The sequence below is a fragment of the Oncorhynchus kisutch genome, linkage group LG15 (assembly GCF_002021735.2).
Source record: "Oncorhynchus kisutch isolate 150728-3 linkage group LG15, Okis_V2, whole genome shotgun sequence".
In the NCBI taxonomy this organism is placed as follows: Eukaryota; Metazoa; Chordata; class Actinopteri; order Salmoniformes; family Salmonidae; genus Oncorhynchus; species Oncorhynchus kisutch.
Window position 1 is genome coordinate 22,841,200 of NC_034188.2, and position 26,154 is coordinate 22,867,353.

Here is a 26,154-nt window from a genome sequence, read left to right on the forward strand (position 1 = left end):
TTCTTCTTGTCAGTTTGTTAACGATTGTTCCCTAAACAGCTATGAAAAAGTATGAAAATGTATGCACACAGTAAGTCTGGATAAGAGTGTCTATTAAATGACTAACAGCTGGGTACCCACTGTATGAGCGTAGGGCTGAGATGAGGAGAGTGGTTGAGATTGGAGGAGCTTGGTGGTGATGGCATGTGGGTGTCAACAGCCATTAGCTTTGATCCACTTCTCTCCTGTGTCCAGCGTCTCCATGACATCAGCACGGTCAAGGGTCAGCTGGTGGTTCTAGAGTGCCTTATTCGTGGAACGCCACCACTGCAGATTCTGTGGTACCGTGAGAATGAGCAGATAGTGGACTCAGCTGACTTCCACATCCTCAGAAAGAGTAAGTAGGAGTAGATCACAGTGTGAAACAGACCAAGAATGACCTTTGAGGCACTAAATAGAAATGCTCTTAACGTTCTCCTTTTTCAGGGGCTACTTCTGCATCAGTGCCAGGTGAGTTGGAAAACATACCCAAGGCCCACTGTTGGCTATTGAAGGACACATTTACCCCAGTTTGCCACTATAAGATGACCAATCAAACCTGATACATTGGTGCTGGTATGTCCTCCTCTCTTACCTCTACAGAGGAGCTGTGGACCCTTGTCATCACAGAGGGTTGTTCAAATGTATAGCTGGGAATCAGTTGGGAACAGTATCATGCGACACCATACTGGAGGTGTACCTAGGTGAGCAGAGACTAGCTTCAGAACTGGTCAGACACAGGAGACTACTGTTGTGCTTCTGCACAGCTTTCTTCATCCACTGTAATCCACATACAATCCTGAAATACATTCTGACAATGTGACCACGTCTGTGTCCAGACCTGGAAGAGCAGATGGAGAAAGAGACGCCCATGGATGAGCAGTCCTTAGAGTCTAATAGGCTGGAACCTTATGACTTTCCCTCTTTACTTCATGACATAACAGGGATTCCCCCTCCAGAGTGGCCAGAGAGCCCAGTCTGTGAGATTGGTCACCCACTTGAAGAACAGTGAGTTCAACTATTCTAACATCCTGCAAAAACCCTCAAATTGAAAGATGAATGTCCAGTATGCTGTTCTGTGAGACAGTATTTTTTTATTTTTTTTATCAAAATACCTATCAATAATGTAAATGTAAAATTTTGAGGAATTATTTTATAGGTCATCTTTGCTTTAGCAGGGATGAAGAGCTTAGAGAAATACAGTGTTTCCCTAATGTCATTTTGATTAAACTGCCACAAGAGTGGGCTATTGCCTTGTTTGAAGTTGCTGGTAGGCTGCAACAGTTTTAAACATTGTATGATCGAATTCTCTGTGTACATTCATTAATTAGGACTTGATTAAGATAGGTATTACTTACAGCGCTGATAGTTTGGTTTGAAGATGGTTTATCATCTGATTATAATAACAGGGAGGGGATTATTATTATTTAGCCTATTTGTCCTTAAAAAACATGTTTATAAGTTTATACCATGTTATTAAATAGGAGATTATAAAGGCTTGTGTGTATGCTAAAGGCACAACGAATGTGGGCGACTGTGACATGTAAATACAAATAAATGCAGGTCAGGGGTCGCATTACAGCCGCGCTCTGAAATCACCTGTGAGTCGGCGCGCACGTCATTCTGCATACCCGATGTGGGTGTACACAAGTTACTACGGACCTGTTGCACTCCAACTCTTATCACAAACATTTAACTCTCCTCTGCGGTGCCTTTATTGAAGTTGAAATAGCATACGATATTTAATCTAGGAACATTTATCCAGGTAAGCTTAATGCATTGTTTGATTAATTTGTCACAGGTGCAATTTATTATACACGTTTGTAATTGATTTATGTTTTTCTATAATCAGTTGAAATGTATAAATGTGTAGTCTAAATAAAACCTTGTGTGGTCGTGTTCTGAGTAAGTAAATGGAAATGATCTGTCCATGTTAGTGTTGACGTTCGTCTGCATATCATACCAGTGATTAAAGTGTTTAATTTATTAAGTGTCATGTCAAAGTGAGGTCACTCTATAGGCAACTTGGATTACTATCATTTAATTGTGCATACCAAAGAGTTCAAGAAACGTTGGCTGCATGCACACAGGCAGCCCAATTCTGGTCTTTTTTACATTAATTGGTCTTTTGATCTATAGCATCAGCTCTGAAAAAGATCTGATGTAAAATAACTGATGTGATTGGTCAAAAGACCAATTAGTAGGAAAAAAATATTAGAATTGGGATGCCTGTGTGTTGGTGCTGCTCTGTAGTGAATGTGTGATTTATCTTTAGGGCATGGTATTTGAGGTAGTTTAACAATACGGAAAATCCATGGTAACAGAAGGATGCTGACACTCACATTTGACAAAATCCCATTTACTTGAACAGTGCAGATGCAAAGTTTGGTAACAGAATGATGACAGAAAAAGCAGGAATTGTCATTCTGTTACCAAATGTTACACTGTTCAAGTAAATGGGCTTTAATGACATTTTAAGTGGAAGTTGTTAACAGTAGTCCTTGTGCATAGAGTTGTGTGGTTTGTTTAACTTCGCAGTCCTTGTTTTTTGTTTGACATTTTAAAGTGAAACATCTGAGTTGGCATCATTCTGTTACTGTGGAATTGCCTAATAGCTACAGTATTCTCTAATGCCTGTTTGTTTGACTAGGCAGGGACCGGACCCCTTTATACCCCCTGGTTTATTAAAAAATGGTACTTTCTGTCAGTGATGTGGTTCGCTAAGGTATAAGTCCCAAAATAGACTATAATTTTCCTAAGATTCTGAGAGCAGACTATTTGAAACTACTGTGATTAGTTTTGCTTATGCCCACTTGTTTAAAAAAATTATGTAAAAAAACAGTCCACTCTTCTCCATTGGGCTCTCTACCTGTTCTGCTTAATAGGACAATATGTCTTTGAATAATGGCTTGCATCAATGGAATCAACAAAAACACTCACTATTTACTTTTATTGATTTCCTTCAAAATGGAAAGATTGTCGGCCGCCACCCCCCGCAGCTCCTCGCCCAAGCCTCTCCAGGTTCTCCTTTAACCAAATCCAGATAGCAGATGTTCTGAAAGAGCTGCAAAACCTGGACCCGTACAAATCAGCTGGGCTTGACAATCTGGACCCTCTATTTCTGAAACTATCTGCCACCATTGTCGCAACCCCTATTACCAGCCTGTTCAACCTCTCTTTCATATCGTCTGAGATCCCCAAGGATTGGAAAGCTGCCGCAGTCATCCCCCTCTTCAAAGGGGGAGACACCCTGGACCCAAACTGATACAGACCTATATCCATCCTGCCCTGCCTATCTAAGGTCTTCGAAAGCCAAGTCAACAAACAGGTCACTGACCATCTCGAATCCCACCGCACCTTCTCCGCTGTGCAATCTGGTTTCCGAGCCGGTCATGGGTGCACCTCAGCCACACTCAAGGTACTCAACGATATCATAACCGCCATCGATAAAAGACAGTACTGTGCAGCCGTCTTCATCGACCTTGCCAAGGCTTTCGACTCTGTCAATCACCATATTCTTATCGGCAGACTCAGGAGCCTCGGTTTTTCGGATGACTGCCTTGCCTGGTTCACCAATTACTTTGCAGACAGAGTTCAGTGCGTCAAATCGGAGGGCATGCTGTCTGGTCCTCTGGCAGTCTCTATGGGGGTGCCACAGGGTTCAATTCTCGGGCCGACTCTTTTCTCTGTGTATATCAATGATGTTGCTCTTGCTGCGGGCGACTCCCTGATCCACCTCTACGCAGACGACACCATTCTATATACCTTCGGCCCGTCTTTGGACACTGTGCTATCTAACCTCCAAACAAGCTTCAATGCCATACAACACTCCTTCCGTGGCCTCCAACTGCTCTTAAACGCTAGTAAAACCAAATGCATGCTTTTCAACCGGTCGCTGCCTGCACCCGCATGCCCGACTAGCATCACCACCCTGGATGGTTCCGACCTAGAATATGTGGACGTCTATAAGTACCTAGGTGTCTGGCTAGACTGCAAACTCTCCTTCCAGACTCATATCAAACATCTCCAATCGAAAATCAAATCAAGAGTCGGCTTTCTATTCCGCAACAAAGCCTCCTTCACTCACGCCGCCAAGCTTACCCTAGTAAAACTGACTATCCTACCGATCCTCGACTTCGGCGATGTCATCTACAAAATGGCTTCCAACACTCTACTCAGCAAACTGGATGCAGTCTATCACAGTGCCATCCGTTTCGTCACTAAAGCACCTTATACCACCCACCACTGCGACTTGTATGCTCTAGTCGGCTGGCCCTCGCTACATATTCGTCGCCAGACCCACTGGCTCCAGGTCATCTACAAGTCCATGCTAGGTAAAGCTCCGCCTTATCTCGGCTCACTGGTCACGATGGCAACACCCATCCGTAGCACGCGCTCGAGCAGGTGTATCTCACTGATCATCCCTAAAGCCAACACCTCATTTGGCCGCCTTTCGTTCCAGTACTCTGCTGCCTGTGACTGGAACGAATTGCAAAAATCGCTGAAGCTGGAGACTTTTATATCCCTCACCAACTTCAAACATCAGCTATCTGAGCAGCTAACCGATCGCTGCAGCTGTACATAGTCTATTGGTAAATAGCCCACCCTTTTTCACCTACCTCATCCCCATACTGTTTTTATTTATTTACTTTTCTGCTCTTTTGCACACCAATATCTCTACCTGTACATGACCATCTGATCATTCATCACTCCAGTGTTAATCTGCAAAATTTTAATTATTTGCCTACCTCCTCATGCCTTTTGCACACATTGTATATAGACTCCCCCTTTGGTTTCTACTGTGTTATTGACTTGTTAATTGTTTACTCCATGTGTAACTCTTTGTTGTCTGCTCACACTGCTATGCTTTATCTTGGCCAGGTCGCAGTTGCAAATGAGAACTTGTTCTCAACTAGCCTACCTGGTTAAATAAAGGTGAAATAAAAAAAATCAAAAAAAAAATCTAATCAAATTGTATTGGTCACATGCACATGGTTAGCAGATGTTATTGCGAGTGTAGTGAAATACTCTTGAGTGGCCTGCCAGATTTCCACAAAAGGAAAACTGGCTGCATTCCAGGGAGAGGACCAAGAGCACTCCAATGGCATCTCTCGGTCTCCTCTGGATCACAGGTCATACCATTCCACTGTTCCCAAAGTACCCTGGCCCGTTACATAATGGAGAGAGACATCAGCTTGTGTGGTGTGCTGCTGCTCTCCATCTGTCAGAGATCGAGGGAATGTATACTGAATATAAGGCTTGACACTAAAGAGCAGGGCTGTATTGAGTTGGAGCGATTACAGAGTAAATCATGTGTAGAGGAGACAACTCCTTATTCTAAACCACAGATAATCATCTTGGTTTGATCATTTCTTTCTGAATGACCTTTAGCATTGAGTAGAAATAAGTTGTGTTGTTTCTAGACCCTGCGTGATTCTGTTGATGATCGTTGGCGACAGTGTAGCCTGCTCTGCTCTTACCCACAATGCTCGTCACATGGGCCCGGGTGTCGGAGTTAGCTGAGCTGCACCTGCCAGCTAATGTCAGCCTCCTGATTTAGCCACTCACACGTTATTAGAAACATACAGCAACATGTGTCCACTTCTCTTCAAGGTCATGTGGACACTGTTTGTGTTCAAGAATTGTTTATTTTACGTGTGTAAGGCAAGACAAAAGGAATTGCACACAGATGAACTATTACTATGCAAAAAAGAGCAACTGAAAATGGACTTTCCACCTTTTTAAGAAGGCTGTGCATGGGTGGGTACTGGTGTAACAATTTTATTGTAGGAAGGAATGTTGCTTCTTTGGTCACCACTTGTCCAGTTAACTTGAGTAATGCAGATGAAGTTACCAAAGTGTTTTCCCATTCAGGTGTCCAGATTCAGAGCTGCAGTGTGAGTGAAGAGGGTATCCACAGGTCAGAGGTCACATAAAGCCTGCAGAACCAAAAAAACAACCCCCAAACTGTTCACTCCCAGCAAGCCCAGCTTCCAGAACTCAAGAGACTTTGGAGGCAGTAGCATGAGCAGCAGTGTGGCTGACCTGCCCACCTTCTCCCCCAGCCTTTTTGCCCCCAGTGCCTTCAACTATGCTCGGCCACGCCAGTTCATCCAGTCTCAGCCAGCCTTTCAGGCCACCAGCTACAATGTCGCCCAGGCTCTGCCTCAGCCCAGCGGGAACAGCAGCAAGGCCTCTCCTTCCTCTTCCAATCTGAGCTTCCCCATTTCCACCCCTGCATCCTCACAGCTGACGGTGTTCCCTCGTGATCCTCCTCCCTCCGCTGCCCAGTCCATGTCCCCCTCTTGCGCCCCCATGCGCTCCACTATCACCCTCACCCCCAGGGCCTATGCCAGTGTCCCAGCCCCACCTGAGCCCAAGCCCAAGTCTTCTCCAGCTGCCTTCCTCTGCTCTGTCCTGCCCTCTCAGTCCACCCCACATTACAAGCCTGCTCCCATGTCTATTCCTCAGCCTCTATCCCCAGCTCTCTCCCCCAACCCCCCCAACCCTCTGCCTAAGCCCAGGTTTGATGCCTCCCTGCACATGGGACAGGGACTGTCTCTCCCTACACAGAGCCTGCCTATGAGTCAGTTTCCCCACTCTCCGCCCCCGGTTTCCATGCCACAGCCCCCCTTTCCTCCTCCCTCATGTGTGTCTCTGCCTCCTAGCTACAGAGGGACCCCAAACATGTGAGTTTCTATATTTTTGAACAGTAAATAAAACGTCTAAATATTACTAGTATGTAATAGCATTACGTTTTTAGTGTTAATGGTTGCCTTCTGGCTATCCTGTTCTCGTTCCCTCCCCAGCCTTCCCAAGCCCCCCCTGAAGAAGGCTCCTGTTCCTAGGTCAGGGTCCCGCAACACGGATGACGATATCCAGGGCTCCAAGGACGCCCTGATCCAGGATCTGGAGAAGAATCTGCGTACCAAAGAGGCCCGTAGGCAAAACAGCCAGGTATCCCTTTTAACAAACTGACCTGGTGTCAGTGGGGAGGAAAATTGTTTTTGTGTGGATATACAGTATCAGTCAAGTTTGGACATACTTACTCATTCATGGGTTTCTTTATTTTTACTATTTTCTACATTGTAGAATAATAGTGAAGACATCAAAACTATGAAATAACACATATGGAATCAGGTAGTAATCAAAATATATTTTATATTTGAGATTCTTCAAAGTAGCCACCCTTTGCCTTGATGGCAGCTTTGCACACTTGGCATTCTCTCAACCAGCTTCACGAGGTAGTCACCTGGAATGCATTTCAATTAACAGGCATGCCTTGTTAAAAGTTCATTTGTGGAATTTCTTTAATGTGTTTGAGCCGATCAGTTGAGTTGTGACAAGGTAGGGGTGTTATACAGAAGATAGCCCTGTTTGGTAAAAGACCAAGTCCATATTATGGCAAGAACAGTTCAAATAAGCAGAGAGAAACTTTATTCCATCATTAATTTAAGACATGAAGCTCAGTTAAAACGGAACATTTCAAGAACTTTGAAGTTCAAGTGCAATCGCAAACACCATCAAGCGCTATGATGAAACTGGCTCTCATGAGGACCATCACAGGAAAGAAATACCCAGAGTTACCTCTGCTACAGAGGATAAGTTCATTAGAGTTACCAGCCTTAGAAATTGCAGCCCAAAGAAATGCTTCAGAGTTAAAGTAACTGACACATCTCAACATCAACTGTTCAGAGGATTAAAGAACACCAATAAGAAGACTTGCTTGGGCCAAGAAACATGAGCAATTGACATTAGACCGGTGGAATTCTGTCCTGTGGTCTCATGAGTCCAAATTTGAGATTTTTGGTTCCAACTGGCGTGACTTTGTGACGCAGAGTAGGTGAACATATGATCTCCGCATGTGTGGTTCCCACCGTGATGCATGGTGGTGGGGTGTCTTTATTGGTGACACTGTTGGTGAGTTATTTAGAATTCAAGGCACACTTGACCAGCATGGATACCACAGCATTCTGCAGTGATACGCCATCCCATCTGGTTTGGGCTTAGTGGGACTATAATTTGTTTTTCAACAGGACAATGAACCAAAACACCTCCAGGCTGTGTAAGGGCTATTTGACCAAGAAAGAGAGTGATGGAGTGCTGTATCAGATGACCTGGTCTCCACAACCCAATTGAGATGATTTGGGATGAGTTGGACCTCGGTGAAGGAAAAGCAGCCAACAAGTGCTCCGCATATGTGGGAACTCCTTCAAGATGGTTGGAAAAGCATTCCTCGTGAATGCTGGTTGAGAAAATACCAAGAGTGTGCGAAGCTGTCAAGGCAAAGGGTGGTTTTCTTTTGAAGAATATAAAATATATTTGGATTTCTTTAACTTTTTTTTTTGGTTACTACATGATTCCATATGTGTTATTTCATAGTTTTGATGTCTTCACTATTATTCTACAATGTAGAAAATAGTAAAAAATAAAGAAACCCTGGAATGAGTAGGTGTCAACTTAGGACTTGTATGTGGATAGGGAAATGTAAAATATGTGAGTCAAGACAGATACTACACTCTAAATGTTAGTTTATTACCAAACCACATTAAATAAGTGTTTGTTTATTCCACTACCGTATGAATGCTGTACATGAATGTGTGGTTCCTATTTGATTTGAACCCATATCAGCGTACATCAGACCATTTAATACCACAATGTGGCCCTGGCAATTATGCAAGAGAAAAATATGGATTTAGTCATTTATCATTCCCTTGTAGCCTTCCTGTATTAATGTAATTCATGTCAAGGACACAATATCCTTGATGCCAGTTTCATTCTTCATTAGAAACCAACTTCCAATGAATGAAGGCTTCAGTGGAATCCCAGGGGCTTAGTGGACCAGTATAATATGATCAACACAAGGTAGCTGTTGTGTTGAAATAGACCCAATAACATTGGAGGCTGCTCTATGGACAGATTTACTGGCACAGCTGGTCCCAATTCACTCCCTACCCCTTCCATTTTTTGCAGATCTGAAGCATCTTAATAGGTAGAAAGATTTCAGTGGTGGAGTTTCCACCATTTGCTTCCAATTAACAAATTGGGACTTACTGGCATTTTGCAGTATACTGACTGAACAGTGGCTGGTTTCCTGTCTGTCTCTTGACAGAAGCTGTCCTATGAGGAGCGCATGGCTCGGAGGTTGCTGGGTCCAGATAACGCTGCCTCTGTCTTTGAGAATTCCTCTGACTCACAACCCGACCAGGTATAATCTACGCATATCACTTCTACATCATCCAGTACAGCCCATTTGGTTTGTAGGAAAGTTATTTAGGGAGGTACCTGCACTTAGACATTTACATTTGATATTTGAGTCATTTAGCAGACGCTGTTATCCAGAGAGACTTAGTGCATTCATCTTAAGATAGCTAGGTGAGACAACCACATCACAGGCATAAAAAGTACACTTTTCCTCAATACACTAGTTCACTTAGCTCAAGTCATTGTATATTTTAAGGATACATATTTTGCCATGCTACTGTATGTTTCCAGATGTTCTGATAATAGTTTGTCAGGCTGGGAGCCGTCGTTACTAATAGTATGTGGGTTTTAGGTTAGACGGGATGTTCCCTGTACCGTGTGTGTGACTAGTCCCCTGTCACTGTCCATCACCCCTGAGTCCTCCTCACACAATGGGCCTGGCCTCTGGTTCTGTTGTCCTCTTCAGTCACAGGAGATAAGTCTACAGCCAATCCACAGCGCTCTTCAAAGAATGCAGCTAGAAATAGCAGGGGTGAAGATTGTGTGCCAAAGCAGCATTTTCCCAGGGATTTGTAGTGTAGGATGCTGGGAATAGACCACCACACACACACACAGTAAAATACACGTGCCCACACCACAGGTATAGCCCTCTACATCCAACCATCCCCATTGTCCTAGGCATAGTGTCATGTACTTAGAAAGATTAGCAAGTCTCTGGTTATTCAAAAAGGTTGTTTCAAAGTAATGCATTTCAGGAGAAGGTGCAGCCTTGAACCTAGACAACCTTTGTGGGTCAACTTTAGTGTTGGCTAGTTTAGCGGCAGAGATGAATCGCAGCCTGTAAACAGTATAGGAATGGTTTTACACACAGATGGGTGCATTGCATACTTTTAATTCCCAAATCTCTCTGTCTTCTCTTGCAGCCAGAATCACCAGAGGGACGTAACACCGGAGGAATATGGTACCTTTTACCAACGGATAGCAAAAGCATGTGCAATATTTCATAGTACATTACATACTGGTATACAGATTTGCTGCTATGGAATGTGTACTGCATCACATAATGAAGCAGTAGGTGATGAGAGGAGGCCAGAAAGAGGGGCGCAGTGCTCCACGTGAGGATGAAGATGTGTGAATGAGGCTTGAGGTCTGGGATTGGGAGGCAGGTTGTCTGATCCGGGTTGGGTTTCCTGGCACTGCAGTGTGTTTGTGCCGTTTCCACCGTCTACCACGGGCTCCGGTTCCCCCCTGGCCATGCCGTAACGAGGACAATTATAGACCATGTACTGAGCGTGCTGACATGTCTGTGTGGCTTCCTCACTGGGATTGCCTTGTCTTCCAATGATGATAAACTGTATGTAAAGGGCACATGCTGTGCTGCTTGAAGTGAGTTGGTTTAGGATCCATGGATGGACTTGTTAATTTGCTTGTCAATGTTATGGGGTTTTCTGTACGGTTCAGCATGAATGGTGATGCAGCACAATTCATTAGTTCAATTAGCTCTCTGAAGCTGAAAAGATGAGTGAGCTCTGTTGTCTGCATGAGAACTCATTCAGCCATCAGAACAGTTATGAATGAAAGCACCTTTGTTCCTATCCTCTCTCCTTTTGCTTTCTCGCTCTTTCATTCTCTCTCGCTTTTTCTTATTTTTTTCAAGGGGCAAACACCACTCCGGTACTGATGTCAACGAGGGCTCAGCCATCCAGGAGAAGTGCTATGCTCCACGCTTCATCCAGGTCCCCCAGGACCTCACGGTGGAGGAGGGCAGGTTCTGTAGGATCCAATTCAAGGTACAGAACTGGATACGCTCTAATCAGTTTAGTAATGCATGTTGATAACTGGACTCATTCAACATTTATAGCTGGGATCCATTTCCTATGTAGGAACTTATTTCTGAGGTATCTTCTGTAAAGACCTTGTTGAACTATGACACTGACTCATGCAACACTTTTATTCAAGTGTAATGAAAGCCTCTAGTGACAACATGAAACCCAATAGCCCCTGTGACTAGAATAACCAGGTTGTAAAAGCTGCGCTATACTCCCTATCACCCCCCACTCTGGGCCCTTGCACTACGCCCCCTCATGACCCCCTAGTAGTCCACACTACAGTCCACACTCTCCCAGGGTCCTATTCATTAGCACACACCGTAGCAATTTATTTTCTTATTGGGCATTTCAGGTTGTCCCTCCCTGTTTGTCAGTTTTTTCCCTAATGAATACACCTCTGTCTGTGCCTTCAGGTGGGGGGTCTGCCCACACCAGACGTGACCTGGTACCTGGATGGTAAAGCCATCCGTCCAGACGACTACCACAAGATGCTGGTGTGTGAGAAGGGCATGCACTCCTTCATCATTGAGATCGTGACGGTGCATCACGCCGGAGTCTACGAGTGTATTGCCAGGAACCGCGCCGGGGAGAACCGCTTCTCCATGAAACTGGAGGTTATCGGTAAGGGCTGTTTTGACTACTGTCAAATAATTTCCCATCGCTTAGCATTGCTGACACTGCTCCACCTTCACCCCAACCCCTCTCACCTCTCCAGCCCAGGAGGTGCTTCGTCCCCCTACCTTCGTCCAGAAGATGCTGAACTCTCGTGCCTTGGAGGGGGACACAGTGAGGTTAGAGTCGAAGGTGGCTGCCTCCCCTCCACCAAAGCTCTTCTGGAAGAAAGACAAAGACATGCTACGCATTGACCCCACCAGAATGAGGTGGGTGGAACTTATATTCCATCACTTTCAGGGTGTTTGTATACCTTTTTAGAAGGAGAAATACTCACAGTAGAGATTGTAATTTCCATCCCTTAGCTGAGTAGAATATATCTGAAGTGTACATGTGCTAATTAGCTGATATAGCTTTGCTAGGTAACGTGAACCTCTTAGCTGAAAGTGAGAGGTTCTATTGATTCCATAAGAGGTTAACCCAGGCCTGATGTTTGTTCCCCAGCCTGTACCAGGACAGCACAGGAAGTCAATGCCTGCTCATTGAGAGGCTAGTCAAATCTGATGCAGGCTGGTACACCCTGTCTGCCATCAATGAGGCCGGCATGTCCACCTGCAATGCCAGACTGGATGTAGGAAGTAAGTGGACCTTGTGCATTTGTGTGTGGTTTGAAGTTAAGCACAGACTACTGTTCAGTTCGGAGGTAAATTGGCTGTTCCTTGTCCATGGTAGCTGTTCAGAATTCACCTCATAAACACCACAAAGGCTTTGGCCATCAACCCCCTGTGGCCCTACACAGCTACCAGCTACATGAACTACCAGTGTTGTAGAATAACTTATGTACTGTAGCAGCAGGGGGAAATGTTCTGTTATTCAATATTCGTAGCACTTTCTCCTGTTAGAATGAAGCAGAGGGGCCTCTTTCTAGTTTGCGTTTCTCCAATGTAAATGGAGGGTAATTCCCAGGAATGTATCCCTTGTCCCGCAAATGGTTGCCATGGCAGCGCAGGTTGTAAAGGCTGAATTAGAAACCCATAGTAGATATATTATTACTAGGGAAATGCGGGCCTGGCTGGCTATTGTATTTCCCCTTGATCACATAACATGCCATCTGTTACGCGGACCGAGAGCGGCCATGAGGTGAACCTCCATTCAGCCTAGCTCGCTGAAGTCGTCAAGTCTGTAATGGATCAGGTGAGAGTGCGTATTTTGCTCTGTCCACTCGGGCTTACTAAATGGAAAAACTGACGACTTTGCTCATATAATTGTCTCAGCGCTGTAATAATCAGGCTTCAACTGTGCAGTAACATTTGGCCGTGCACTCTACTGACCAGAAGGAAAGCTTGTCTTTCGAACCCCAAGGGTTGAACCTGGAGCTGGGGCTTAATACATCTCTTATATAAGCTGTTATTTTAGGAAACTCTCTTAGGATAGCAACACATTCCTCCTGTGGATTAGGAGATCCAACCATTTCTCAGATTGTTTCAAATAATAGGTTGGTAACATTTATGACAATGACCGGCTTTATTTAAATGTTTTATTACCTGGCTCAAACACACTTCCTCTTATTGCATTAGAGGTTCAAGGGTTCTATTCTGAATATATCCTGACCGTTTTATTTCATTCTGTCTCTGCAGCTCGCACCAACAAGCCTGCCCCCCCTACAGGCAAGCATTTTAAAGTCCCCCTACTCCGCCATCTCCCCATCCTGTTTCCGGACCCCCCCCTGTACGAGAGTGAGGAGCTTTAGACGACACTAAACCAGCAGTATAATAACCTGTTGTACCCCTCTGCTCCACTTTATACTGGTCTGTCAGTCTGTCCACTGAGACGGTCATGTTGTCTGTGCCTGGGGGAGGAAATTAATCAAAGTTTTGAGGAAGCAGATATACCCACAGTGCCTCAGTCTCAATCAGGACACCTCACCAGTCCCCGCATTTGTCAAATGCACTTTAGTTCGAGCCCTTCTGTTGTTTTTTTTAGGGTGGGCTGGTTAGATGGTTCTCAACATCATCCTCTAGTATGGTGAATCTTACCTGGCCTGAGCACAGACCTTTGTCAAATGCTGTCTCTGTGGTTTGCTGTTCTAGTTCAAGAATGAATCATGTATTGTCTCCAGATATCTAACCCTTTTGAAGTTCCTTTACAAAAAGCAGCATTTATGACTGCTGCTTCAAGTGAGACTCTTTCTGGTTTTAAAAAGGTAACATTATTTTAATGTATAAAGTATTTATTGGACAATTCTGAAATGTAAACGGTTGCCTTCACACCCAAATGTACGACCTCTGTCTGATTCTGACCATAGAAAAACATTTAAGTCTTATGTATGTGAATGAATGCGTAATAAAGTTTTTACAACACAGGTGGTCTCATTTCACTTTCTAAATATCAAATTGAGTATTTATAGATTGGAAGCATTGTAGCCATGCAGTTTTCCTATTTTATGAAAAAAAAGATCAAAACATTTTAACTTGTTATTCAGATGACCGACCTCTGATCCCAGTGTGTGAAGTGAAAACTGGTAAATATAAGCCTCACCTAGCAACCACAGGAAGTCGACGCCCTTTGGACCAAGGGGAAGTATCTTCCTCTTTATCCTGTGCTGGTGAATAAGGCCCAGATGTTTCATACACAATCATTCCCTCTGTTAATCTGGCTGTATTGGGCCCCTCTAGGCTGTCTTCTGGTGAATCAGAATGTTTTTTGACTCACTGCTGTTTATCCTGTTTCCTATTCACATGTACATATCTACCTCGTACCCCTGCACATCAACTGGGTACGGGTATCCTGTGTATATAGCTGTTATCATTACTCACTGTGTAAGTAAGCATTTCACTGTTAGTCTACACCTGTTTACGAAATGTGAGGAATAGCATTTTAAGTGCTTGACAATGTCCTCTACATACTCAATGATAGACATAGTAAAAAAAAAAAGGAATAAATGGTGGTCTCTGAGTATAGTATGGACATTGAATAGTCCATTTGTTGGGGAAAAGAAGTTTGGTCAACTGACTGCAGCCTTGATGGTTTCCCAAAAATATCATGAGCGACCAGAGGGGAAAAGTCTGACATCTGAGCGTTCAAATCTCCACATCGCTCTCCTTGTCGTTGTCATGGTCACCATCGTAGAACTCATTGGCTGCCTCTGGCCTGTAAAGACAAGCTATTTAGTTCCAGACTATCACACACCATACCAATGTCAGTTGTTCACACATACGATATACACTAAGGCTGGGATTCAATCCAATCGTGTTGCCGGCAATGTGCGCGCAGACACCACATCCATGGTAAATGCTGCATTTGTTGGCTCAATCAGAAATCAACTTTAAAAATGGCGCATTGTCGAAATCTGCAATCAGATTGAATCCCGTCCTTAAACTGGTCCTATTGATTCCATTACATGTATAATAGAACATATGCTCCTGTGTGTGTCACAGAGCTGGGACGATAAAACAAATGACATGACTTCCACTTACCGAGGCATGTTGCTACACAACACTCCTGTAGATTGTTCTAAAACAAATACTTGGTCAACTGTAATGGGCTTTGCATTATGTTGATTCCTGCTATGAAAGTATCTGCCTGTCCCTGTTTCGCTGCTGTGTGAGCGAGCCACTCCCTTCCCTCACTGTGACACCAAGGAGGGAGAGATGCATTCTGAGAAGCATATGTAGGGCATGTAGGCCATCATTGTAAATTAGAATTTGTTCTCAACTGACTTGCCTAGTTAAATAAAAAATTAAGAAAATGACTGTTGCTCAAACTGCTATTGTGGGAAACATTTAAGCAACTACTGTTCTAGCTACAGAGAGGAAAGTCACAGCTTTCTGTATAATTTTTTCTCACCTCTTGATATAGAGTTCATGACACCCCTTTAGAACCGCAGTAGACTAGTGTAATGGGCTGTGGTTTTGACGTGCTCGCAGAGAGTAATTTGCAGTGAATAGGCCTACAAATCAGCTGGGCAAGACAATCTGGACGCTCTTCCTAAAATTATCCGACGCCATTGTTGCAACCCCTATTACTAGTCTGTTCAACCTCTCGTATCGTCGGAGATTCCTAAAGATTGGAAAGCTGCCGCGGTCATTCCCCTCTTCAAAAGGGGGTGACACTCTAGACCCAAACTGTTACAGACCTATATCCATCCTGCCCTGCCTTTCTAAAGTCTTCAAAAGCCAAGTGAACAAACAGATCACTGACCATTTTGAATCCCGCTGTGCAACCTGGTTTCCGAGCTGGTCACGGCTGCACCTCAGCCACGCTCAAGGTACTAAACGATATCATAACCACCATCGATAAAAGACAGTACTGTGCAGCAGTCTTCATCGACCTGGCCAAGGCTTTCGACTCTGTCAATCACCGTATTCTTATCGGCAGACTCAATAGCCTTGGTTTCTCAAATGACTGCCTCGCCTGGTTCACTAACTACTTCTCAGATAGAGTTCAGTGTGTCAAATCGGAGGGCCTGTAGTCCGGACCTCTGGCAGTCTCTATGGGGGTACCACAGGGTTCAATTTTCGGGCATATCTTATCTGTATATCTAAACGATGTCGCTCTTGCTGCGGGTGATTCCTTGATTCACATCTATGCAGACGACATCATTCTGTATACATCTGGCCCCTCTTTGGACACTGTGCCATACAACACTCCTTCCGTGGCCTCCAACTGCTCTTAAATGCTAGTAAAACTAAGTGCATGCTCTTCAACCGATCGCTGTCCGCACCCCCCGCCCAACTAGCATCACTACTCTGGACGGTTCTGGCTTAGAAAATGTGGACAACGCCAAATACCTAGGTGTCTGGTTAGACTGTAAACTCTCCTTCCAGAATCGTATTAAGCATCTCCAATCCAAAAATTAAATCTAGAATCGGCTTCCTATTTCTCAAACAAAGCCTCTACTCATGCTGCCAAACATACCCTCGTAAAACTGACTATCATACCGATCCTCGACTTTGGCGATGTCATTTACAAAATAGCCTCCAACACTCTACTCAGCAAACTGGATACAGTCTATCACAGTGCCATCTATATTGTCACCAAAGCCCCACTGCAACCTGTATGCTCTCGTCGACTGACCCTCGCTACAGTTGAAGTCGGAAGTTGACATATACCTTAGCCAAATACATTTAAACTCAATTTTTCACAATTCCTGATATTTAATCCTAGTAAAAATTCCCTGTCTTAGGTCAGTTAGGATCACCACTTTGTTTTAAGAATGTGAAATGTCAGAATAATTGTAGAGAGAATGATTTGTGATTTTCATCACATTCCCGCTAGTATTTAGAGTTAGCAATCTAGTGTTTTGAGTTCCCACTTCCTCAGGTGGTGAATAATATTGTCAATATGCACAAAGATTTAGCAAATTCTCTGAAGTGTCATAAATCAAATCTAGATCATATTTTGACAGGTTGCACATCAATCATGCATTTCCTGTATTGTTTAGATTTTTTATTTTTTATAAAAAAATAAAACGTACTTCCTGAATCATAGGCTACCATCTCAGTTCTCTTACCTGGCACTGGAATTTATTATTTTGACTAGAGCCCTGCCGCTAATGCCAAGTAACTTTCTCTAAAAAAAAAAAAAAGTTATTTATTGCATAAAAGTTATATTTATCACAATTGGACTTTGTTCATAACGCCTATCAAAAATAATTTATTGCATATTCTTTTGTTAGCGCAAAAAATGTACATTTATTGCGATATGTATTCCCCCCCCACCATATCACCCAGCTCTAGCGTCACATAAGGCAGAGTGTGTTGACCTGGAATAGTTGTCCTCTGAACCCCTCTCATCTGGGTCTCCCTCATCAGTGCGCTCGTAGCTCAGGATGTCCGAGGGCACGTCGTGGATCTGGACACTGGGGGAATGGTTCAACATCTTCAAGTTCTCAAAGACCGTCGAACGGATCTGCTCCAGGTACTAAACAAGCACAAGATGGAGATAAATGACTTACACCATGGAGAGAATTCTGTTTGAATTGTTAAAACAGTATGTAGACTGTGGTTCAGAAAGAGAGAGGGAGGACCGCATGCTGTATGTCCTCAAACTGACCTGTCGGGAGTTCTGGTTCTCTATCCTGGTGCTGACATCTGGGTGGAGTGTGAAGTCTGGGGCAAAATACTCAAAGTACTCTGGAGGGGTGAGGAGAGAAAATTAGCAAATGGAAAAAAACTGTGGCAGAAGAGCTTAGGCTTGCTCGCTTACCGCTATAGGGCAGCTCATCACTAATTGGCTCATCAACCAGGAGGGAGGTCTCATAGGTCCTGGAATAGAAGAGCAACAGAGTTCATTCTTAAGTGGTTCCATATACACTGTGAGAATGTTCTCTTGGTCTCCATCAAAAACAACTGTCACCTAATCGCCCCACTATAGTCCAGTTACAGCACTGAGAGAAATGAGCCCTCACCAGCATCTGGCCACGTTGCGTACTGTGTACCCTCCTCCTCCCAGTACCAGCAGGGGAATCCTGAAGCTCTTCACAAACTCCACACACTCCCTATAGAAAGCATATACCCTGGGTGAGACAGTTTACCATAACCTGACTCCTGTGTTAACCAAATCCTGTACCAATTTCTCTATAATCCCTTAAATTTGCTCTCCTACCAACAGGTGGCAGTACATCCTCATAGAGTACATTGAATTCCATCCTCCAAACATGTATCCTTATCTCTATTAAGACACTTACCCATAAAGCTGTATTCAAAGGCAATTTAATACTGATGTAAGTGTTGGTGAGGGTTATAATGTATTATTTATTGAGCAATACACCTACCCATGGCCTCGTATACTGAGGTTGAAGCACCCTAATCTGTCACAGCCCAGAGAGTCAGCCCCACACTGTCAATGACAAAAGGTGCATGTGAGTCCCATCCTCAATACCACAATTCATGCAAAATACCACCGATGATCTCTGGCTGCCAAATTATCACCTGAAGAACGATACAGGTTGGCTGGTAGAAGTCCACCACTTGCTTGATGACTGGCTGAAAGAGTTGCCTGTAGCCTAAAACAAAGTGATATGTTAAGATATTGGACACATGGAAGAGAATTCATCCTTTCAATCATTTTAGATATTGACAAAGTGATATAATTGAACCCCTATCAAACATAAGGAAACGTATTGTTGGATATTATCCTGCATACTATCAGACCTTCTGAACTGTAACAGCCATCAGATAGATGTAAATAGTTTAGAGTGCAGGTAAACTAACAGTCAGGGAGCATAACATCTGATAATAGCACTCCCCAGAGACATCTCAATGGCCTCAGTCTAATAGCATTATCAGAGTGGAGCGCCAGAGAGCCAGCCTGAGTGGGAGATCCAGGAAGGACACTACTCACTCTGGTCATCGATCCCATCCCGGAGAGGTACGTTCAGGCAATAGTACCGGCCACTCTCAGCCCCTACCTCATACATGTCACCTATGGGACAAAACAGACAAGATTTGTTTAACAAATAATAAGCTCATTAAGACAACCTCTATTGTACCATAGAGATATTCAATCATTTAGTCATTAAGACAAACTCAAATCAAATTTTATTGGTCACATACACATGGTTAGCAGATGTTAATGTGTCTAGTTCAGACAGCGCAGTAATATCTAACAAGTAATCTAACAATTCCCCAACAACTACCTAATACACACAAATCTAAAGGGGTGAATGAGAATATGTACATATAAGTATATGGATGAGCGATGGCGGAGCGGCATAGGCAAGGTGCAATAGATGGTATAAAATACAGTATACACATGTGATATGAGCAATGTAAGATATGTAAACATGATTAAAGTGGCATTATTTAAAGTGGCATTGTTTAAAGTGACTAATGATCCATTTATTAAAGTGTCCAGTCATTGGGTCTCAATGTAGGCAGCAGTCTCTGAGTTAGTAATGGCTGTTTAGCAGTCTGGTGGCCTTGAGATACAGTGGGGGGAAAAAGTATTGAGTCAGCCACCAATTGTGCAAGTTCTCCCTCTTAAAAAGATGGGAGAGGCCTGTAATTTTCATCATAGGTACACTTCAACCATGACAGACAAAATGAAAAAAAAAAAGTATGGCTAGGCCACTCCAGGACCTTGAAATGCTTCTTACGAAGCCACTCCTTCGTTGCCCGGGCGGTGTGTTTGGGATCATTGTCATGCTGAAAGACCCAGCCACGTTTCATCTTCAATGCCCTTGCTGATGGAAGGAGGTTTTCACTCAAAATCTCACGATACATGGCCCCATTCATTCTTTCCTTTACACGGATCAGTCGTCCTGGTCCCTTTGCAGAAAAACAGCCCCAAAGCATGATGTTTCAACCCCCATGCGTCACAGTAGGTATGGTGTTCTTTGGATGCAACTCAGCATTCTTTGTCCTCCAAACACGGCGAGTTGACATTCTCCCAATCTTCTTCTGGATCATCCAAATGCTCTCTAGCAAACTTCAGACGGGCCTGGACATGTACTGATTAAGCAGGGGGACACGTCTGGCACTGCAGGATTTGAGTCCCTGGCGGCGTAGTGTGCATTACTGATGGTAGGCTTTGTTACTTTGGTCCCAGCTCTCTGCAGGTCATTCACTAGGTCCCCCCGTGTGGTTCTGGGATTTTTGCTCACCGTTCTTGTGATCGTTTTGAACCCACGGGGTGAGATCTTGCGTGGAGCCCCAGATCAAGGGGGATTATCAGTGGTCTTGTATGTCTTCCATTTCCTAATTGCTCCCACAGTTGATTTCTTCAAACCAAGCTGCTTACCTATTGCAGATTCAGTCTTCCCAGCCTGGTGCAGGTCTACAATTTTGTTTCTGGTGTCCTTTGACAGCTCTTTGGTCTTGGCCATAGTGGAGTTTGGAGTGTGACTGTATGAGGTTGTGGACCGGTGTCTTTTATACTGATAACAAGTTCAAACAGGTGCCATTAATACAGGTAACAAGTGGAGAACAGAGGAGCCTCTTAAAGAAGAAGTTAGAGGTCTGTGAGAGTCAGAAATCTTGCTTGTTTGTAGGTGACCAAATACTTATTTTCCACCATAATTTGCAAATTAATTAATTAAAAATCCTACAATGTGATTTTCTGGATTTTTTTCTCAAATTTTGTCTGTCATAGTTGAAGTGTACCTACGATGAAAATTACAGGCCTCTGTCATCTTTTTAAGAGGGAGAACTTGCACAATTGGTGGCTGACTCAATACTTTTTTCCCCCACTGTAGAAGCTGTTTTTCAATCTCTCTGTCTCAACTGTATCTGTATTTCTGGTTTTAACAGATACTCATATGGCTTGTCTTACCTGTCCCTGGAAAGAAGTAGTTCCCGTACTTGTGGAAGGATACAGTCATGACCCGATCAGTCAGGTAGAAGGCTTCCTGCACCCCATCACCATGGTGAATGTCAATGTCTATGTACAACACACGCGGGTGGTACCTAAAGGGACATTTACATTATTAGTTGTTAGAGATCCTTAGCGGGACGTGAACCCCGAATTGGACAAAAACATAATAAAAGACTGTAGGGGTGCTTTGCTCTTACTTCAGAAGCTCCAGTATACTGATGACAATGTCATTCACATAGCAAAATCCAGAGGCCTGAAAACCAAAACAAATGAAATCATGATATCAAAGAGCTGTACATAAGCAGGTGACCAGAGGCCGTAGAAATAAATTGTCTTGACAAAGAAACAAATGTTGCATAATTCTTACCTCAAATTTCTTAGCATGATGAAGACCCCCGGCCCAGTTGATGGCGATGTCACATATCTGCAAAGCAATGGTCCCGATCATTGATCAAATATAAATCTGGTCAACAATTTACCTGGCTGTATAAATTGCTGAATGGGTCTTAATAAATATGTCCGATCCGTAAATAGAATACATTTAACAGAAAATAAGCTGACTGCTGGGGGGGGGCATACCTTGTGGTTTAGCTGTGTCGCTCCCTGTAGAGATGCTCCTGTATACCTGGAGCAGAACTCAAACAGGCCTGGGAATACAGGGCTGACAGAGGACACCTTACCTTTATACAGGCCACATAGATAGATCAACAGCTGCACATTACACTGATCATAATATTACATGAGTCAAAAGAACATCCTGCAGGGCCTCCTGGGTGGTGCAGTGATCTAGGACACTGCATCGCAGTGCTAGCTGTGCCGCCAGAGACTCTGGGTTCGAGCCGGGAGGTCTATGGGGCGACGCACAATTGACCTAGTGTCATCTGGGTTAGGGAGGATTTGGTCGGTAGGGATATCCTTGTCTCATCGTGCACTAGCGACTCCTGTGGCGGGCCAGGCGCAGTGCACACTAACCAGGTGCATGGTGTTTCCTCCGACACATTGGTGCGGATGGTTCCGGGTTGGATGAGCGTTATGTTAAGTAGCAGTGCGGCTTGGTTGGGTTTCGGAGGACGCATGGCTTTCAACCTTCGTCTCTCCTGAGCCCGTACGGGAGTTGTAGCGATGAGACAATTGGATACCACGAAAAGGGGGTAAAACATTTTTGAAAAGAACATTCTGCACTTTGACAAATATATATTAAGCACAAAATATCTTATGAATCCAAATATACGCCAGGCAGTAATGTAATACATTATAGAAGATAAGACATTCTTACCAGTCATCCCCAACATTAAAGGTGTTGAGACTCTTTGTGAAACCCTGCATATTGTTGGGGCTGACCTTCTGCAGAAAGTCGATGTAATCTTCTGAGTGGAATCGGCACATGTCATGTTGTGAGGCTTTGTATGGTTTAAAAACCTGGGGAACATGGACCAGTCAAATTAACATGGTGTCAAGAAGGACATGAACTTGTCTGGTTTAATCGGGGTGTATTCATTTCGCTGATTCTGTTGCAAAACGTTTCTTAAATGAAGCAAACAGACTTAAACAGGGAGGGACCAATATAAACCCTTGTTTTAGTTGCAAAACTGTTTGGACTAATGATTACATCTCCAGCCTTCTCAGCATGTTGATCATCAGCAGGACTTACCTGCATCTTTTTGTAGAGGCCATAGTGCAAAACAAGGCTGTGCGTCAGCGAGAGACGATGGGGTTTCATAGGGTGACCAGCACCTTGATAAGGAAAGGAAAACATGTGTCAGTGTGTTGTCATCTCATACGCAGTTATCAATGTCCGGATTTCTCTGTGGTTCTTCTGCGTGATGCTATCATTCATAACATGCCAGCTAAATAGCTGTAGAATAAAGAAACTCTTGCAAACACACGACTAATAGCTAGTAACGTTAGCGAGATCAATTCACCCGATTGCTAGCAGAAATAAGAATCTAATACCAACGTTAGCTATCTAGCTAATCACAAACTGAAGAGGAAACAGTAGGTGGTTAAGAGCGTTGGGCCAGTTACCGAAAGGTCGTTGGTTCGAATCCCAGAGTTGACTAACTGAAAAATCTGTTAATATGCCATTGAGCACTTAACTCTAATTACTTCTGTAAATCGCTCTGGATACGAGTGTCTGCTAAATAACAACAATTTAAATAGTTAGCTAGCCGGCTTCTTAACATGCTAATCTGCTTCGTGCCTTTTGTAACCAAAATTAATCTTACCATAATGAAAGTTCCCCACATCCGGATCATAAAAATATGCTGTTCTGTTGGACATTGCAAACGAGACTTCTTGGTTTTTCTACGGTTCGCTACTGTAAATGTATCTTTCCTTCATTTAGAAAGTGGTCGCCATTGTAAACAGCGAGTAAAACGTACGTCATTGTCCAGCGACAAGCGAAGTGGGCGGGCAAAGACAGTACCAAAGATTATGGATGGTGTACCCGATTTACCACCTATCACCCCATTAAAAAGGTGGAAACATTTTACCAATCACACAATTCATATGGTGAATGTGGTAGCCCACACGCCACGTGTGTGGTACGCGTTACCTTTGAATAGTGATTCAGAACCACACATTGTACTGTGTGATAAGCGACATTTTCAATGGTGATTTTAACTAAGACTGAGTGCGCATGTTCGTCATAGAAGCCAACCCCAAAACCTTTCCCGGGAGTTTGAATGGTGTGATTGGTAAAAATGTTTCCACCTTTTTAATGGGGTGATTGGTGGCTAATCGGGTGAATATCCGCCCTAACAATGGGAGTCGTTGACCACAAAGCGGTATGGCGGGCTGTCCTAGCGCCCACCAATGCATTCTTTGGATTGGTGGAATTGTATTTTTGTAACAAAGAATATAACCTTTATTTAGCCAGTTAGGCTAGTTGAGAACAAGTTCTCATTTACAACTGCGACCTGGCCAAGATAAAGCATAGCAGTGTGAACAGACAACAACACAGAGTTACACATGGAGTAAACAATAAACAAGTCAATAACACAGTCGAAAAAATATTTTAAAGAGTCTATATACATTGTGTGCAAAAGGCATGAGGAGGTAGGCGAATAATTACAATTTTGCAGATTAACACTGGAGTGATAAATGATCAGATGGTCATGTGCAGGTAGAGATACTGGTGTGCAAAAGAGCAGAAAAGTAAATAAATAAAAACAGTATGGGGATGAGGTAGGTAAATTGGGTGGGCTATTTACCGATGGACTATGTACAGCTGCAGCGACCAGTTAGCTGCTCAGATAGCAGATGTTTAAAGTTGGTGAGGGAGATAAAAGTCTCCAACTTCAGCGATTTTTGCAATTCGTTCTGGGGAATGTCCTGGGGAATGTTCTTGTTACTTACAACCTCATGCTAATCGCATTAGCCTACGTTAGCTCAACCTCAAGGGGGGAACCCACCAATCCTGTAGAGGTTTTAACTGACTTGCCTAGTTAAATAAAGTTTTTATTTTTTTATTTTTTTATTAAATAGACATATGGCGGAAAGCTTTAATTCTTGTTAATCTAACTGCACTGTCCAATTTACAGTAACTATTACAGTGAAAGACTACCATGCTATTGTTTGAGGAGAGTGAACTTAAACATGTATTAATAAACCAATTAGGCACATTTGGGCAGTCTTAATACAATATTTTGAACAGAAACGCAATGGTTCATTGGATCAGTCTAAAACTTTGCACATACACTGCTGCCATCTAGTGGCCAAAATCTAAATTGCGCCTGGGCTGGAATATTACATTATGCCCTTTCTCTTGCATTTCAAAGATGATGGTACATCTTTTATTATATTATATCTTTTATCTAATGTGTTATATTCTCCTACATTCATTTCACATTTCCACAAACTTCAAAGTGTTTCCTTTCAAATGGTACCAATAATATGCATATCCTTGCTTCAGGGACTGAGCTACAGGCAGTTAGATTCAGGTATGTCATTTTAGGATATTTTTAAAAAAAAGGGGCTAATCCTTAAGAACAAATTCTTATTTAAGATGACAGCCTACACCAGCCAAACCCGGACGACGTGCCAATTGTACGCCGCCCTATGGGATTCCCAATCACGGCCGGTTGTGATACAGCCTGGATTCAAATCAGGGTGTCTGTAGTGACGCCTCTAGCACTGAGATGCCTTAGACCTCTGCGCCTCAAGGGAGCCAAATCAACCAATCAAATGTATTTATAAAGCCCTTTTTACATCAGCAGATGTCACAGAGTGCTATACAGAAACCCAGCCTAAAACTACAAACAGCAAGCAATGTAGAAGCATAGTGGCTAGGAAAAACTCCCTAGAAAGGCAGGAACCTAGGAAGAAACCTAGAGAGGAACCAGGCAGAGGGGTGGCCAGTCCTCTTCTGGCTGTGCCGGGTGGAGATTATAAGAGTACATGGCCATTAAAGGCCAGATTGTTCTTCAAGATGTTCAAACGTTCATAGATGACCAGCAGGGTCAAATAATAATCACAGGGGTTGTAGAGGGTGCAACAGGTCAGTACCTCAGGAGTAAATGTCAGTTGGTTTATCATAGCTGAGCATTCAGAGGTCGAAACAGCAGGTGCGGTAGAGAGAGAGAGTCGAAAACAGCAGGTCAGGTACAAGGTATCCCGTCTGGTGAAACAGGTCAGGGTTCCATAGCCGCAGGCAGAACAGTTGAACTGGAGCTGCAGCACCAGCAGGTGGAATGGGGGCAGCCAGGAGTCATCAGGCCAGGTAGTCCTGAGGTTCAGATCCTCCGGGAGAGGAGAAAGAAAGGGAGAGTGAGAGAATTAGAGGGATCATGCTTAAATTCACACAGGACACCAGATAAGACAGGAGAATTACACCAGATATAACAGACTGACCCTAGCCCCCCGGCACATAAACTATTGCAGCATAGATACTGAAGGCTGAGACAGGGTTGGGTCGGGAGACAGGGTTGGGTCGGGGGACACTGTGGCCCCGGTTTGTTGCTCAAGTACCTTGCCGTTTACCTTTGCACCCCTGGGCCAGACTACACTCAATCATAGGACCTACTGAAGAGATGAGTATTCAGTAAAGACTTAAAAATCAAGACCGTATGTACGTCTCTCACATGTATTAGCAGACCGTTCCATAAAAATGTAGATCTGTAGGAGAAAGCTCTGCCTCCAGCTGTTTACTTAGAAATTCCAGGGACAATAAGGAGGC

The 26,154-nt window shown here is 43.7% G+C and overlaps 2 protein-coding genes across 9 annotated transcripts; one reads left to right on the forward strand and one right to left on the reverse strand.

Annotated features, from left to right (window-relative positions):
- Positions 1 to 1,586: 1,586 nt before the first annotated feature.
- LOC109905044 (myotilin) lies at positions 1,587 to 14,025 on the forward strand. 4 transcript variants are annotated; one of them, XM_031789848.1, is made up of 11 exons: positions 1,587 to 1,783; positions 5,893 to 6,707; positions 6,828 to 6,975; positions 9,134 to 9,226; positions 9,575 to 9,754; positions 10,146 to 10,183; positions 10,880 to 11,012; positions 11,465 to 11,672; positions 11,767 to 11,932; positions 12,168 to 12,301; positions 13,301 to 14,025. In XM_031789848.1, exons 2-11 carry the CDS (start codon positions 6,043 to 6,045, stop codon positions 13,411 to 13,413), a joined length of 1,878 nt encoding a protein of 625 aa, XP_031645708.1. In that variant the 5' UTR covers positions 1,587 to 1,783; positions 5,893 to 6,042; the 3' UTR covers positions 13,414 to 14,025. The 4 variants fall into 4 exon arrangements, with proteins under 4 accessions (XP_031645708.1, XP_031645707.1, XP_020357767.1 ...); XM_031789847.1 differs by having other exon boundaries at positions 1,589 to 1,783; positions 9,131 to 9,226; XM_020502178.2 differs by lacking the exon at positions 9,575 to 9,754 and having other exon boundaries at positions 1,595 to 1,783.
- Positions 13,854 to 25,756, reverse strand: LOC109905045 (histone deacetylase 3). 5 transcript variants are annotated; one of them, XM_020502182.2, is made up of 15 exons: positions 25,485 to 25,756; positions 22,630 to 22,712; positions 22,255 to 22,397; positions 21,558 to 21,658; positions 21,346 to 21,402; positions 21,176 to 21,231; positions 20,937 to 21,070; positions 19,008 to 19,088; positions 18,596 to 18,669; positions 18,439 to 18,503; positions 18,073 to 18,162; positions 17,871 to 17,929; positions 17,718 to 17,797; positions 17,428 to 17,585; positions 13,854 to 14,813 (listed from the first exon to the last, which is right to left on the reverse strand). In XM_020502182.2, exons 2-15 carry the CDS (start codon positions 22,650 to 22,652, stop codon positions 14,744 to 14,746), a joined length of 1,191 nt encoding a protein of 396 aa, XP_020357771.1. In that variant the 5' UTR covers positions 22,653 to 22,712; positions 25,485 to 25,756; the 3' UTR covers positions 13,854 to 14,743. The 5 variants fall into 5 exon arrangements, with proteins under 5 accessions (XP_020357771.1, XP_020357768.1, XP_031645709.1 ...); XM_020502179.2 differs by lacking the exon at positions 25,485 to 25,756 and adding an exon at positions 23,204 to 23,603 and having other exon boundaries at positions 21,558 to 21,639; XM_031789849.1 differs by lacking the exon at positions 25,485 to 25,756 and adding an exon at positions 23,533 to 23,575 and having other exon boundaries at positions 21,558 to 21,639.
- Positions 25,757 to 26,154: the final 398 nt, after the last annotated feature.

Excerpts from the sequence above, each read along its gene's own strand:
- LOC109905044 (XM_031789847.1), top strand. The coding sequence starts at position 6,043 with ATGAGCAGCAGTGTGGCTGACCTGCCCACCTTCTCCCCCAGCCTTTTT. Across the intron at positions 6,708-6,827 it reads TACAGAGGGACCCCAAACAT|CCTTCCCAAGCCCCCCCTGA; the intron begins GTGAGTTTCTAT and ends TTCCCTCCCCAG. Across the intron at positions 11,933-12,167 it reads ATTGACCCCACCAGAATGAG|CCTGTACCAGGACAGCACAG; the intron begins GTGGGTGGAACT and ends TTTGTTCCCCAG.
- LOC109905045 (XM_020502179.2), bottom strand. The coding sequence starts at position 23,258 with ATGTCCAACAGAACAGCATATTTTTATGATCCGGATGTGGGGAACTTT. Across the intron at positions 22,398-22,629 it reads GCCTCTACAAAAAGATGCAG|GTTTTTAAACCATACAAAGC; the intron begins GTAAGTCCTGCT and ends CATGTTCCCCAG. Across the intron at positions 17,798-17,870 it reads TGATGAGCTGCCCTATAGCG|AGTACTTTGAGTATTTTGCC; the intron begins GTAAGCGAGCAA and ends TCACCCCTCCAG.